Here is a 15,280-nt window from a genome sequence, read left to right on the forward strand (position 1 = left end):
GCTCTGATGAAGAAATCTATTTTCAGGATTTGATGATCAATACCATAAGACATAAAAACCTCCTTTTTCTGTTTTCTCCTCAATATGTCAGACTTAGAGGAGAATTCTCTCATGTTCTGACTCAGTATATGCCAAATATTATTACAGTTCTCTTCCTTTTTCTCTGTTGCATGTGCTAGGAAATACCTGCCAGCTTTAAAGCAGTTTAGTTGATTTATGAAGCAAGTTTAGGAGAGTATCAGAGTTGGAGGCAAGTCACCAAGCTGATCTTGGTTGGTTGTAACAATTTTTGCCTTAATTATTCCAAATTTCCAATCAATCACTATGAAACCAAGATGCTTGGATCTTATATCTGTATAAAACCTGTTGCAGTGGGGATGTTTTATAGATCTTTTATTCTGGTGATTTTTCTTTTTAAAAACAAAGCCTTCTGTAGTATGAAATATTTATTATATGGTGACATGTTTGCCACTGATCATATCAACAAATTGAATGTTACTATGTCTGTTTTCTAGTTTTACACTTGTAAAGATTTAGTTGGAAATGTTATGCAGCTGTATAAACCTAAATGAATTCTAATATCTGTATTGTTTTCTCTTGTGGGCAGCTGATCAGTATCTTCCAGACACCATGAATCATGTTCTCAGTTGTGTGAAGAAGGAGAAGGAGCGAACAGCAGCCTTCCAGGCCTTGGGTTTGCTTTCTGTGGCAGTGAGGTCTGAGTTTCAAGCTTACCTACCAAAAGTCCTTGAAATCATAAAAGCAGCTCTTCCCCCAAAGGACTTTGCCCACAAGTAAGTGTGTGGAAGTTGGAGGAAGAAATGGAAACACTTGCTCTTTGTATAATTTTTGTAATGTGAGATCAAATTCTTCAATTAAAATCAGAAGTGTTTCTGTAAAAATGATAACACAGAAGGAGGATGAGGAAGATGTTTGGAAAATAGCAGCTCCTTATAATTTTGTGGTCCTTTTCCAGGAGACAGAAGTCTGTGCAGGTTGATGCCACAGTCTTCACCTGCATTAGTATGCTGGCACGAGCCATGGGACCCAGTATCCAGCAGGACATCAAAGAGCTTTTGGAACCTATGCTGGCTGTGGGCCTGAGGTGAGCATAAATCTGGTTGGCTGTTAGCTGCAGGATGGCACTGTCAGCCATACAGAGTGAGATCTTGAAAGTTTTCAGATTGATAAGGAAGATTATTGCTTTTAAGTTGACATAAGTGATCTTTCAGAAGATCACTATAGCTGTTTGAGAAGAATGGTATGTTTGAACTGTTCATCTGTCTGTTATTTAAGAGAATTCATATCTCAGTAAAGAAATCTTGTTGTAGAACAGCTAGTCCAAAAGAATTCTCCTTTATTTTCCACTATTCAAACTCATTTGGCAGCAACCTGTGAAATTTTTGTCAGCATCTGACAGCCAGCAGACTTGTGTCATATCAAACTGGCAAAGAAAGAGAGCTGTAGTGCTGAATATTTGCTCCTGGCTTCTTTCACCTTTGTAGCTGACAGTTCTTACTGGAGGAATTAATTAAGTTGTTAGTATGGGAAGGTGTGGAGAAAGTTTTCAGGTAGCACAAAGCTGTTTAAATTATATTGTCATCTGGAAGTGAATTTATTTGCTTTTTGGTTTAAAAAACAAAAGTGTAAGAAATCATTTAGATTTGTAACAGTTTTCCAGCACCACTGGCTGATGTAGTGCTGTGTGCAGCAGTCCTGGGACTTTGCTCACCCAGTTTCTACAGGAAGGTCACCTCATGCCTCAGCTCACACAAGGACCCTGTGCTCTGCTGGCAGGTGTTGCTCTCATATGCAATCTCTGATTGGCAAAGGCACAAATAAACAAAAAGATGAAATTTGCACATCATTGTTTCTTTTCTAATAATTTTTGCTTGCTTCTTGCCCTCAGCCCTGCTCTGACAGCCGTGCTGTACGACTTGAGCCGTCAGATCCCACAGCTGAAGAAGGATATCCAGGATGGGCTGCTGAAAATGCTCTCTCTTGTTCTGATGCACAAACCTCTGAGACATCCAGGCATGCCAAAGGGCCTTGCCCACCAGCTGGCCTCCCCCAGTCTCACCAACATCCCAGAGGCCAGTGATGTGGGGAGCATCACCCTTGCCCTGCGCACACTGGGGAGCTTTGAGTTTGAAGGTGAGATGTGTCACCAGCTGGGGGCTGTACAAATCACCAGTGGGACAGGACTGCTAGGAACATGCCTTGAGCTGTTGTATTTTCCAGCATCAGTCTCATTACATGGTTATGACAATGGGAAGAAGCCATCAGCTCACATCCCAGGCAGCAGACCAAGAACTTAATGTTACAACTCACTTGAAAACTTTTCTGACCAATCACACAAAGCAAAAGCACATTGACAGTAGTTCCATCCAATCACTATAAGCACAGATACCTTTGGTTGAAACAATGCTTGCTTATTTTGAATACAATACCTGCTTGTAAGCCTTAAAACACAATGCACAGAGCTGCATTATTAAGCTTAAAACTTCCTAATATCTCACTAGATATACTTTTCTGCAGCTTAAGGAGTTATTCTAGACAAACATTAATACGTGGACTATTGTTCTATTTGTTCTTACTTTTCTACTTCTTACATAACTTTTCTGCTGAGCAATCTTATGGCTACTACTTATCTCTAATCACAGTTCTGCTGTCTCTGAAGCCTGCCTTTTGCAGCTTTCCCAAAACCCCCTGATTTTGTGGTGAAATAAGGAAGCAGGGGGCAAAGGCATATGGGAAAGAAACAACTGGGGCATTGGAGTAGAGTACAAAGAGCAGAAAAATTCTGGGAGCATGTTCTTCAAACTCCTATTCTCTGGTAAAACTGATAACTGAGGTGTAAACCTGTGTTTTAAGCACCCATCTTCCTCTTTGCAGGCCACTCCCTGACTCAGTTCGTTCGGCATTGCGCGGATCACTTCCTGAACAGCGAGCACAAGGAGATCCGCATGGAGGCCGCCCGCACCTGCTCCCGCCTGCTCACGCCCTCCATCCACCTCATCAGTGGCCATGCCCACGTGGTCAGTCAGACAGCAGTGCAGGTCGTGGCTGATGTCCTCAGCAAGCTGCTTGTGGTTGGAATAACTGACCCAGGTTAGTGGGGGATTCAGAGAAAAGGGCTCTCCTACCACGCGTTAATTTTATCATTCAAAGGTGAGCAGGCGATGATGTTACAAATACAAATAGAATTTGGACATATTTGCCACTACACCTAATCTGTTACTCTTGGTAAATTAGAAAAGAAAGCCTCCCAATTTCTTTTTCCACATCTTGATTTTTGAGGAATTAATAGAAAACTGGCAAAAAAATGCTCCAGATGTACCCTTGGTAATCCTTTGAACTAAGCAGAGCACTGAGACTCCTTTTGCTGCTGTTCTGAGTCACAGCCTTAAATTTTGTATTTTGGGAAGAAATTGGTCCTTCTTATTGAAACTTTTTACTTGATTTTTTTGTTCTTTCAGTTGAACTCGTCTCAGATTGCCACGTAGCATCCAAAAGTGGCACTTGCAGGGGCACGAGATTGGCACTGTGCTGACTTGGGGTTTTGTGTGTGAAACACTGATGTAATGTCTTGCTCTAGGGAAGCTGTTGTGAAGAATTTTTGAGGAAAGGCAAAAAAAGTAACAGGAATTTAGTACATTTAAAGAGAAATAAATGTGTTCTTGCAGACCCTGATATACGTTTCTGCGTCTTGGCTTCTCTGGATGAGCGGTTTGATGCTCACCTTGCCCAGGCTGAGAACCTGCAAGCTCTTTTTGTGGCCCTGAATGATCAAGTGTTTGAGATCCGAGAGCTGGCCATCTGCACTGTGGGGCGCCTGAGCAGCATGAACCCTGCCTTTGTCATGCCTTTCCTTAGAAAGATGTTAATCCAGGTGAGGAGGAGGAGGAGGGATTCCTGCAGGGAAAACAGAGTCGTTGATGTTGAGACTAAGGTGGTGTTAAAGAACTGGGCTATCTAGCTGTAAGTGCATGGAGAGTGAGGGGAATCAATCTCTTTTGGAAAGTAGTTATTGCCCAGCTTAGTGGGTTTCAGCAGATCTTTCTCATGATCATGGTTGGACTGTAGCTCTCTGGATGTATTAAAAGGGAAAGGAAGGGTAGCAGGTATTATTTCACCCTTAATTATCATGCCAGAGTGCTTTCCATCTCTGTTGAGGAAGAATGTTGTGTGGTGCTTCTGGGTGAATGCGTGGTACCTCTTTGTAAAGATTTTAAACAGATTTTAGAGCCATCACTTTTATGCTAATTAATTTTAGCTTAATTTACTGAGTGAAACGTAGAACAGCCTTTACAAGTCCTGAGTTGTGACAGAAGGAAATGCAAAGAATTTTTACCTGCCTTTATTTTTCTGGTTTGCTTGCTTGCATTGTCTCCTGTGCAGATTCTAACAGAGCTGGAGCACAGTGGAGTTGGCAGAATCAAAGAGCAGAGTGCCAGGATGTTGGGTCACCTGGTTTCCAACGCTCCACGCCTCATCCGTCCCTACATGGAGCCTATCCTGAAGGTAGAGCCTCTACATTTCCTGGTGACTTTGGAATGAACTGACAGCAAGTGGTTACGTGACCCTCAGGAACTACAGTTCTTTTGCTTCATCATAGCAGGAAAGAAAACAAATCTGCATCTACAAATCTACATCTACAAATCTACATCTACAAGTGGTGTAGATGTTACTCACAGGAAAGCACAGTTTAGCCCAGTTTAATTCCAGATTTGTATAATGTTTATGACACCCAAGTTTCTTTTACTGTTGAAATTCTTACTGTGATTGTGGGGTCAGGTGTAAACAAAAGGAAAGATAATTTTGCGTACTCTTTAAACACATTCTGATTTCTCCCACTGTCATCCACCAGGCACTGATTGTGAAACTGAAAGATCCTGATCCAGATCCCAATCCAGGTGTGATTAACAATGTCCTGGCTACCATAGGGGAGCTTGCACAGGTAGGGATACACTGCAGATCTCTCTTTGCCATGCTTGTTAAGGTTTTGGGAATGCTAGATGAAGGATGAATTTTTGTCTTTCAATAGGTCAGTGGGCTGGAGATGAGGAAGTGGGTGGATGAGCTCTTCATTATAATTATGGATATGCTGCAGGACTCCTCCCTGCTGGCTAAAAGACAAGTAAGTGTTTACAACTGTGCTAAACTTGACCATAAATGTGACCATAGCTGTAACAAAATATCCACACATCCCATCATTGCTGCTAAAATGAAACTTTAAGTCACTCGAGTCTCTAGTGGAGTTATAGTCATGGTACACAGGTGAGTGTTTACAGTGCCTGTTGTGACATAATTCAGAGGAAAAACAAGAAGGAAAAGAAAGCTGTTTTTATTGGAAGGCTTGGACTCGCTGAATTGAATGTTTATTTGAATTTTACCTCTGAGTGAGAGCAATTGTGACAGCCTGAGACATTGTTGATTATTACTTTCTTTACTATTGCTTATAGAAAAATGTTCTTCATAGAGGCTTTTCAACATAGACTGTGATTTGCAGTGTGATCCTTAAATGCTAAAAGAAACTTTACAGAAGTTGAATGACTGATGTATTAGAAGACATAATAAATTCCCTGCTGAAAACTAATCTTCTTTGGGCTTCATCTTTGCAGGTGGCTCTTTGGACACTGGGACAGCTTGTGGCCAGCACTGGTTATGTGGTGGAACCATACAGGAAATACCCAACTTTGCTGGAGGTGCTCCTGAACTTCCTGAAGACTGAGCAGAACCAGGGCACCCGCAGAGAGGTTTGAACATGAAACTATCACACAACCACTTGGCAAAGCTGTTTGGGAAGAGAGAGGTGCCAAATAAATGTGCCTGCATAGATTTGAGGCAGGGAGGGAGAGAATGTTGTTGTGACTGAGCAAAATGCAATAAGCAGAAATAAGAGAGTGCATGTATTAAGTTAATGAAATGGCTTCCAGAAGCTGGATGGAAAGCACTGTTTTTTCCAGGCAGTCACTTTCATTCCAGATCTTGCCTCTTAAACCATCAGGATCTTTTTAAATATGGGGGTTTGAGTGTTGTCTTTGGCCTTAGTGATGAAGTTCTGGTGCATTTTCTTTGTGTCTTTTCAGGCTATTCGTGTGTTGGGGCTGCTGGGTGCTTTGGACCCTTACAAACACAAAGTGAACATTGGCATGATCGATCAATCACGAGATGCTTCAGCTGTTAGCCTCTCAGAGTCCAAATCCAGCCAGGATTCTTGTAAGCTAATCTCAATTTCTTTCAGATAGACAGCTTTATCATTTACAAACAGATCTTGACTGGTTTTTACCAGTTTGTCTCTTCTTCTTAAAGAATTGTTAGTGTACATGTTTTCAACTTACACCTAGGTGTTCCTGAACCCATATTCAGGATATTTTAAGGCCTAGCTCATGACACTGCCTTCTTTCTCCTAGCTGACTACAGCACCAGTGAGATGTTGGTGAACATGGGCAACCTCCCTCTGGATGAGTTCTACCCAGCTGTCTCTATGGTGGCACTGATGAGAATTTTCCGAGACCAATCCTTGTCCCAACACCACACCATGGTAGTCCAGGCCATCACCTTTATTTTCAAATCTCTTGGACTGAAGTGTGTGCAGTTCCTGCCCCAGGTGATGCCAACATTCCTGAACGTGATCCGGGTGTGTGACGGTGCCATCCGAGAGGTGAGTGTGCCAGGGACCTCTCCTGCCTGCTGCACTCTGTGAAAATAAAAACCCATTTCCTTGGACAGACTCTGGCTGGCTTTGGGCATTGCTGTGCTGTGTGTTGATGCCAAGCACACTGCAGAAATGAGGTTCAGCTTTGCTTTTTCCCTTCTGTGAGCAATTACTGGAATGCCCAGTGCAAACAATTTCTCTGCTTTTTATTGAAATGGCTGCTTCTGAGCATAATCCTTGGAAGGCCAGTATTTGATTCTGTGTTTTCACCAAGCTGTTCTTGTTCAGAAAAACATCTGTGCAGCTTCCAGATCTTCCACTGATCTGTGTTAATACTCTGTGGCAAACAGTATTATTAAATAATAGGGGTAGATTCTTCAAATTTCTGGTGCAGTCATTTACTTTGGCTCATCTCTGAGAAGGAAAAATCAAATTGATACAGCCTGCTAACATTTAAAGCAACATGGGTGTTGCTTCCATAGCAGTGCTTTCTCTTCCTTCCCACTTAACTTACAGTTATAGAAGGAAATGAGAATTGTGTGAAGATGATGATGGGCTTAAGGCTCACCTAACCAGAGATGGCTGCTGTTTGCCAAGGCTCTTCTTCAGGCAGCCAAAAGCTCTGGGGTGTGAAGAGCAGTTTGCACTTGTTATTGCTGCTGTGTTTTATAGGTGCTCCCTTAGCAGAATCCCAGCTCTGCTATAGAACTGCTGTTTTCTCCCAGCCTGAACTGCTACTCAGATTGTGAGGAAAATGTCTCATGTGTGGGTTGTCTGAAGTTCTAGACCTGACTGATCTAACTTGCTTGAAAGCTATGCACTTGTGCACACTCTGTTTAAAAATTTTCAGGTAAAAGAAGATGGTGAAAGTGTACTGGGGAGAAGAGCTGAGGTGGGTAAGCGTGACATAAAGCCTAAAAGAGGGAGGTCCTTGTCCTGTATGTAAGCATCCTCTCACTACACCAAAAATTAGGCACAGTACAGGAGCTCAAAATTCATCTGTGAACATTATAAATGTATGTGTACTGTTCTCACTAAAGAAGCTGAGATTATTTCTTATTTAGTTCTCATGAAAGTGTTATCTCTTTTTATGAGCTCCATATTATATTTTGTTACTCTAGTCTTCAAAAACTGCATGAAGAAATGAAATTTAGTAGACAATAACTTACATTTTCCTGGTTTTTGTAGAGACAAAATAGACTACATCAATTTTACATGGACAATTTAACCCACATGATTTCATACCAATTTAAAGAGTAAATTCATTGTCACAATTGGATGTTTAAAATTGTAGTGTGGTGGAAGGAATTGCAAAACTGTCATAGTGTATCCAAATAAAATTGTCAAAATTCTTCTTGGTGGTAAAGAATAAATGTTGTAATCAACCATCTTTTAAAAAAAATGCAGTTTTCTGGCAAGGACCTGAGTTCCCCAGTAACTTTTCACCAATAGGTCTTGCAAGGGATGGGAAAAATTACAGAAGGAGTATCTTCAAATGTGTGTCAGTTTGGTTTTCAGGCAGGGGGGAGAAGACTAGGGGCTAAATTTTTGGAAGCATCCTTCAAACATAAATTACACTGTGATTGAGGTGCCTGTGCTTGCAAGTCTGTTCTGACACTATAGATTTGCTGGGACTTTATAAACCCCTGTTTGTGTACTGGAGGGTCTGAGGCTTTGAGCTTGCAAAATTATTCTTTAATGCAAGCTGGGGGGAAACCCAACCAATAAACCCAAAATCACTTTTCTTCCCTGCTGCCCTCTTAAAAACCAACAACAATAAAAATTAACCCAAAACCTATAAAAACCCACGAAACCCAAACTGCTGAGCTCAAGCTGCCAAGAATTTAGCCCCAGATTTTGAGCAGATGGGAGCTGTGCATGCTATTTGTTTGATAAATGAGCTTGCAATTGCCTGTAAAACTCTTCACCCAGTGACTTTGATATTTGGATAAGTTACACTGATTATTACACATTTCTTCCTTCCAGTTCCTGTTCCAGCAGCTGGGAATGTTGGTGTCCTTTGTGAGAAGTCACATTCGGCCCTACATGGATGAAATTGTCACCCTGATGAGAGTGAGTGCAATCTTTATCCCAGTACTTTACTGTCACAGAAAGGTGCTCAGTCTTTTTCAAACAACTTATCAAAAGTATCAGCTACTTCAGAAGTTCATATGAAGTGCAGAGTTGCATATATTTGAAGTAATAATTGTATTTTGAAATACCATTTATTTGAAGTTACAATATACATTATTGGTGGTAACTGAAGTAAGTGTAGCTTCAAGTTCTGATAGTGGCTGGGTTCTTTTCAGCACTTGGATTTTGTGCACTTACTACTTTCAGAAACAGAGTTTTAGCAGGAGATACCTGGAGTTCATAAATAGGTGTCATTTCACATAATTTTCACTATATATTTGCAAACTTGTGGAAGGATTAGGAAAAAATCAATTTTCCAGAGGTTGTTTTCAACCACTATAAATGTACTGGAAGTGCAGAGTGTTTTAAAAACAGAAAGTACAGTCCTTCCTTGCAATCTTGAATTTATCTACAGACTGTCTCCTACAGCTTGCTTTTCCTGTAATTGGAATTCAGGAAATTGGAATTCTTCAGCTCAGCTGAAGAACTGCTGAATTTTTTTCCCTTTTTTTCCTTTCTTCTGTAGGACTTCTGGGTTATGAACAACTCCATACAGAGCACAATTATCCTACTCATTGAGCAGATTGTGGTAGCTCTAGGAGGTGAATTCAAGCTTTACCTGCCTCAGCTCATCCCTCACATGTTACGGGTCTTCATGCATGACAACAGTCAGGGTCGCATTGTGTCTGTGAAGGTGAGTGGGGCTGCAGGGGCTGCTGTGCTCTGGCACTGCCCAGGCAGCTGTTCCCAGCCTGTGACAGTGTTCACAGGGCTCTGAGGATGAGGGAAGAGAAGGATCTGACTACATGTTTCAGAAGGCTTGATTTATTATTTTATGATATATATTATATTAAAACTATACTAAAAGAATAGAAGACAGGATTTCATCAGAAGGCTGGCTAAGAATAGAATAAGAAGGAATGATAACAAAGGCTTGTGGCTTGGACAGAGAGTCTTAACCAGCTGACTGTGATTGGACATTAATTAGAAACAACCACACCAATCACAGGTACACCTGTTGCATTCCACAGCAGCAGATAATCATTGTTTACATTTTGTTCCTGAGGCCTGTCAGCTTCTCAAGAGGAAAAATCCTAAGGAAAGGATTTTTCATAAAAGATGTCTGTGACACCAGCCTGCCATGCTCAGCTATTATATTATATAACATATAATATGTTATATATTATATGTTTTATATTATATATTATAGATTATAGATTTTATATTATATTACATCTAAACTGAATTTGCTAAGCACTTAACTATGCACACAACTGTACAGAATTTTGTCACTATCAGCCAAGAGTCCCCACACACACACACACCTGGCCCTGACAGGCCAAGGAAACAAAACACCATCACTTCACTATCACTATCACAATCTCCTTATTGCATTCTACTTTGGTACAACACATGCACAGCAAATGATGAGAATTGTTTTTCCTTTCTCTGAGCTTCAGAGAATGTGAAACCCAGAAATAATTCTTGGGAAGAATTGTGACTGGCTTTTCTCTGTGAAGAGAAATGTGGCAACAAATGCTGACTTGTTTGAAATGGATCTCATCCATGACTTTGAGTCACACTGGGTCCTTTTGGTTGAAGGATTTGATTCTCCCCCTCTATTCTACTCTTGTGAGACCCCACTTGGAGCATTATGTACAGTTCTGATGTCTTCAATGTAAGAAGGACATGAAACTGTTGGAGCAGGTCCAGAGGAAGCCACAAAGTTGATAAAAGGACTGGAGCACCTTCCCTATGAAGTCAGGCTGAGAAAGTTGGGCCTCTTCAGCCTGGAGAGGAAAAGGTTGTATGGAGATATGAAAGGAGCTGTAGGGCAGCCAGAGAGAGACACTTTGTCAGGAGCTGTAGTGACAGGAGCAGGAGTAACAGGTACAAACTGAAAGAAGGGAAATTTAGGTTATACATGAAGAAGACATTCTTTACTGCATTGGTGGTGAGACACTGGAACAGGTGCATGGAATTTATGGATGCCCCAACATTGACAGGGTTCAGAGTCGTGCTGGATATGGCCTTGAGCAACCTGCTCTAGTAGAAGGTGTCCCTGCCCATGGCAGGAGGGTTGTGACTAGATGATCTTGAAGATCTGTTCAAACCCTTTGACATTCTAGTGTTCTGTGATTTTTCTCTTCAGCTCCTTAATGCAATCCAGCTCTTTGGAGCTAACCTGGATGATTACCTTCATTTGTTACTACCTCCTATTGTAAAGCTGTTTGATGCCCCAGATGTCCCTGTGGTGGCTCGCAAGTAAGTGCTGGTGGCTTTGCAATCTCTCTCTTTATAATTTTACCTGAGATATCCAAGTTCTGCAGTAGCTGAACATTTACAGTTAATTACCACTTAGTCCCTTCCTCAGCTTTTCTGTGTTAAATCATTGTGGAAGGTTATTTTTGTTTGGACATTACAGCAATGTTACTAATTTTTTGGGTTTCTTGGTGGGTGTTGGTTGGTTGGTTGGTTTGGGTTTCTTTGTTGTTGTTGTCTCTTTGGGGTTTTTAAAATTTTCTGATTCTCACCTGCCAGTGTTTTAATCACTTGCAAACTGTCCTGCAAGTCCTAGCTGCTTTAACAGAGTTCTGTGGCCTGTTTTTCCTATTGTTATTAAACCTAGGAGGACTGAGCACTTTAATAATTTTTCTTATTTTTTTCTTGACACTCTGAGATAAGTTCTTCCTGTTTTTTCTCTGACTTAAGAGCTGCTCTGGAAACAGTGGATCGCTTGACAGAGTCCCTGGATTTCACGGATTACGCGTCGCGGATTATTCACCCCATCGTACGAACACTAGATCAGAGCCCTGAGCTAAGAACAACTGCCATGGACACCCTCTCCTCTCTGGTGTTCCAGCTGGGAAAGAAGGTAATATTATTCTTTGGCTTGAAAGCTCGCAGGAGGTGTGACTGTCCCAGAGATCAAGGCTTTAAATTTGAAATTTTGTAATGTACTCATGGATTTCCAAGAGAACTGATTTTTCTTCTCTTGTTTCTGGAATTGAGAGCTACAGAAATTAAACTGTCAGAATTTGTTTCTCATCAGTGAAACAATGAGATGGAATTTTACTGCTCTTGGTGCCACTGAGTAACAAGTTTGTGATGCATTCCCTTTTACAGTACCAAATTTTTATCCCCATGGTGAACAAAGTCCTGGTGCGACACAGAATTAACCATCAACGCTATGATGTGCTCATCTGCAGAATTGTAAAGGTAAGCTGACAGGTGTACAGTTGTTTGCACTTTTGGGATATTGTCATGTTGAAACAAATGTAGCTGGAACCTTCACTTGGATTTGCTCATAAAATGAGGAGTGGTTGTTGCTCTGTTTCTGTGTTAAGTGCAGCTTTTTAATGCAACTTTGAGGTTGCAATGGGGAAATTTTTTGTCTACTGATATTTAATATTTCCTACAGAAAAATCATGTCAAGTTCTAGGGAAGAACTTAGACTTGTAGCCAGTGTCATCACTATTCTTTTCTTAAATGTGAATTTATCCTATTTTTCCCATAGTTTCTGGACTTGAGGAGACCTTGTTATCTCAGTGTTTTCTGTGGAATGTCTTACATTTTTAAAATTTAGTAACTGGTTTACAATTTACAACTGGTTTACAAATCAAATAGGCAATAGTGCTTGTTTCAATGTACATTATTTTGGCTTTTTATACTGGGAGCTGAGAGTTCTTGACAGTTACCTTGAATAGCAAGGGTACATAATTTAGAGTTCTCTGGCTTATAAGGTGTAATCTTTATAACAAAACATGCTTATTTGCTTCACAGATTTTGCTGCAAGATTTTGCTCTTTTTTTTGGCTTGTCAAGAATTGCTTCTGTATGTGTGGGTGTGATCTTCACTGTAAACCAATTCTTGTAGGGTTACACTCTTGCTGATGAAGAGGAGGATCCCCTGATTTATCAGCATCGAATGTTGAGAAGCAACCAGGGAGAAACTTCAGCCACTGGTCCTGTGGAAACAGGTCCCATGAAGAAATTGCATGTGAGCACCATCAACCTGCAGAAGGTAAGACCAGAACCTTCATAGTGTGAATTTGCTGCTGAAGGGAGCTGATGTGTCACACTGAAGGAGTTTTGTCTGATGCATCTGAACTTCATTTATTTAAATTGCTTTTATGTTGCTTTTCTCTTCTGTACAAAACTGAAGTCAAAGTAGTGTCTGAGACTCTTTAAAATTAAGGGGTGCAGAGCAACTTTTAAGATAGTGAGTGGCTGTGAAGTAACCTTTACACTTGCTTGTTAAGTATGAACAAGACTTTGTAGATCACAATGAATAATCTCTTGCCACTAGGGACATCTTTTTCAGAGCCTCTACCATTTTTTGTATTTTTGCTTTTGCTCCTCTTACATCCTAGTTCTACATTTTCTTGAAGGCAGAACTTAATAGCTAAGCACTGGCTAGTTTGAGCAGTGCATGCATGCAGCACACAGTTCAGTAATGGGATGGATTGGTTTGAAAAGGCTGGAGTTAAAAATGTAATTCTAGATGCATTAAGTATTCTAAGCTGATGTTACAACAGTGCCTTCAGCTCAACGTGTATTTTTGCAGAGAAAGGATTGTTCATGTTAAATGCTTGCCATGTCATGGCAGGAATACATTTAGGCAAGATTTCTTAGACATGAGACTTAAGTACTGCAGATTATCTGGTAAAGGTAATGGATTTCAGGAAATTGAAAAGGAATTCTCAGCATGTGGTTTGGAGCTGTGAGGAAGTAATGCTGCCTGCTGATGGATTTCTTGTGCTCTTGGATAATTAAAGCTTTGTTTGGTGAATTACCTTCCTTTGTACTGCAGGCCTGGGGAGCAGCAAGAAGAGTTTCCAAGGATGACTGGTTGGAATGGTTGAGGAGGCTGAGTTTGGAGCTGCTGAAGGATTCTTCCTCACCATCCCTGCGCTCATGTTGGGCCCTGGCTCAGGCCTATAATCCCATGGCTCGGTACAGAATTTCTGGGTTTTTATCTCACTTGAAATGGCAGATAGAAGCCGGATATTATAAGGAAAAAAGAAAGTTATTTAGAAGCTCTTAGGTTTCATAAATAGAGACAGTTCCTGCTTTGGCATAAATCAAAGAGCCAACAGCTTGATTTCATTCCCACCCTTCCTAGTTGGCTGCTCCATGATGTGCACAAAATCTTTCATTGAAATTCTGCATGTTAGTCCAGAAAGAAGGTAATGCACATAAGTGAAGCTGGAAAAGCAGCAGAATATGAAATATTTGTATTGAGTATTTACTGTGGGGAATAAAAAAGAATCTGTGTGGAATAACTGCAGTGGTTTTTACAACCAGCATATTTGGAAAAACTTTGATAGCATATAATAGCACAATATTTCTATTATTGTAGTATATATACCAGCCTATTCTATATTTTTTAAATGAAGTTAGCTTTATCAAACTAATCACTGCTTATTGCAGGCAGGCATGTATTTTTTAGCTCTCTTTGGGTAAGAAGGTGAGCCCACTGTCAAACAGACTTTTTCTCATGAATCCCCACCTCACACTGTTTTGTGTTCCTCCCCAGAGACCTCTTCAATGCTGCCTTTGTTTCTTGCTGGTCTGAACTGAACGAGGACCAGCAGGATGAGCTGATCCGAAGCATTGAGCTGGCCTTGACTTCTCAGGACATCGCAGAAGTCACTCAGACCCTACTGAACTTGGCAGAATTCATGGAGCACAGTGACAAGGTAGAGATGCTGTTGGGCAGCTCCTTCTATTGCTATTTTGGTGGTTATTCTGTGTGGAATTCATGGCTATGTAATATACTCATCCTGTTTCTGATGTGTGTGTCCTTCCCAGGGCCCCCTGCCTCTGAGGGATGACAATGGCATTGTCCTTCTGGGGGAAAGAGCTGCCAAATGTCGAGCTTATGCCAAAGCCCTTCACTACAAAGAGCTGGAATTTCAAAAGGGTCCCACCCCAGCTATCCTGGAGTCTCTTATCAGGTAGGACCATAACTGGTGAGATTTCTGCTCTTGTAGTAGCTACAATTTAAGATACCACCAGGATTAATCTAGGCAGTTCTTTGGACTTCACTCTGTCACAAGATGTTGTTAAACTACTTGAAAATGTGCAATTTTAGCTGCTGAGTTCTGTCCTTCTACTGTGTGGTTAAAACTATGATAGAAGCCCAGGGATGTTTTGCAGGAAAAAGTTCTGATTCCCCTCTCTCACCCTTCCAGTTCACTATGGAATGTCATGAAATGGCTGCAGGTTAAATGAGACAGATTTCTATACCTGCATATAAATAAGTCAGAAAAGTTGAAGTTCTTAATTAAAATTCCTCATCACATTCTGCTGATTTAGCTTAGATAGGTGTCATTGCTCTCATGTCAGACAGAAGATATTATAAATTGTGTTGTTTCTGAGCTTGGTCAGTGACACAGATGTTAGCCTGAAGTAACCTGCACAGGATTTGATGCTAAACTACATGGTTTAAAATGTGAGTCTCTATTCCATATCACAGAAATGT

At 40.9% G+C, this 15,280-nt stretch overlaps 1 protein-coding gene across 4 annotated transcripts in view; it reads left to right on the plus strand.

The window, feature by feature from the left end:
- The window catches only part of MTOR (mechanistic target of rapamycin kinase), a 71,580-nt gene that overhangs the window by 6,226 nt on the left and 50,074 nt on the right, over nt 1-15,280 (plus strand). For 3 of the 4 annotated variants that reach the window (XM_063177020.1, XM_063177022.1, XM_063177021.1), the window contains exons 9-29: nt 608-794; nt 977-1,105; nt 1,910-2,154; nt 2,896-3,111; nt 3,687-3,892; nt 4,402-4,524; nt 4,871-4,960; nt 5,048-5,140; nt 5,625-5,759; nt 6,093-6,222; nt 6,417-6,667; nt 7,512-7,553; nt 8,648-8,734; nt 9,321-9,488; nt 10,947-11,059; nt 11,507-11,669; nt 11,921-12,013; nt 12,671-12,817; nt 13,607-13,749; nt 14,333-14,495; nt 14,608-14,753. In XM_063177020.1, coding sequence (XP_063033090.1) covers nt 608-794; nt 977-1,105; nt 1,910-2,154; nt 2,896-3,111; nt 3,687-3,892; nt 4,402-4,524; nt 4,871-4,960; nt 5,048-5,140; nt 5,625-5,759; nt 6,093-6,222; nt 6,417-6,667; nt 7,512-7,553; nt 8,648-8,734; nt 9,321-9,488; nt 10,947-11,059; nt 11,507-11,669; nt 11,921-12,013; nt 12,671-12,817; nt 13,607-13,749; nt 14,333-14,495; nt 14,608-14,753 — 3,070 coding nt within the window. The remainder of the gene's footprint in view (nt 1-607; nt 795-976; nt 1,106-1,909; nt 2,155-2,895; nt 3,112-3,686; nt 3,893-4,401; nt 4,525-4,870; nt 4,961-5,047; nt 5,141-5,624; nt 5,760-6,092; nt 6,223-6,416; nt 6,668-7,511; nt 7,554-8,647; nt 8,735-9,320; nt 9,489-10,946; nt 11,060-11,506; nt 11,670-11,920; nt 12,014-12,670; nt 12,818-13,606; nt 13,750-14,332; nt 14,496-14,607; nt 14,754-15,280) is intronic. The other variant, XM_063177023.1, reaches the window with a different exon arrangement.

The sequence above is a fragment of the Melospiza melodia genome, chromosome 26, assembly GCF_035770615.1.
Source record: "Melospiza melodia melodia isolate bMelMel2 chromosome 26, bMelMel2.pri, whole genome shotgun sequence".
Lineage (NCBI taxonomy): Eukaryota > Metazoa > Chordata > Aves > Passeriformes > Passerellidae > Melospiza > Melospiza melodia.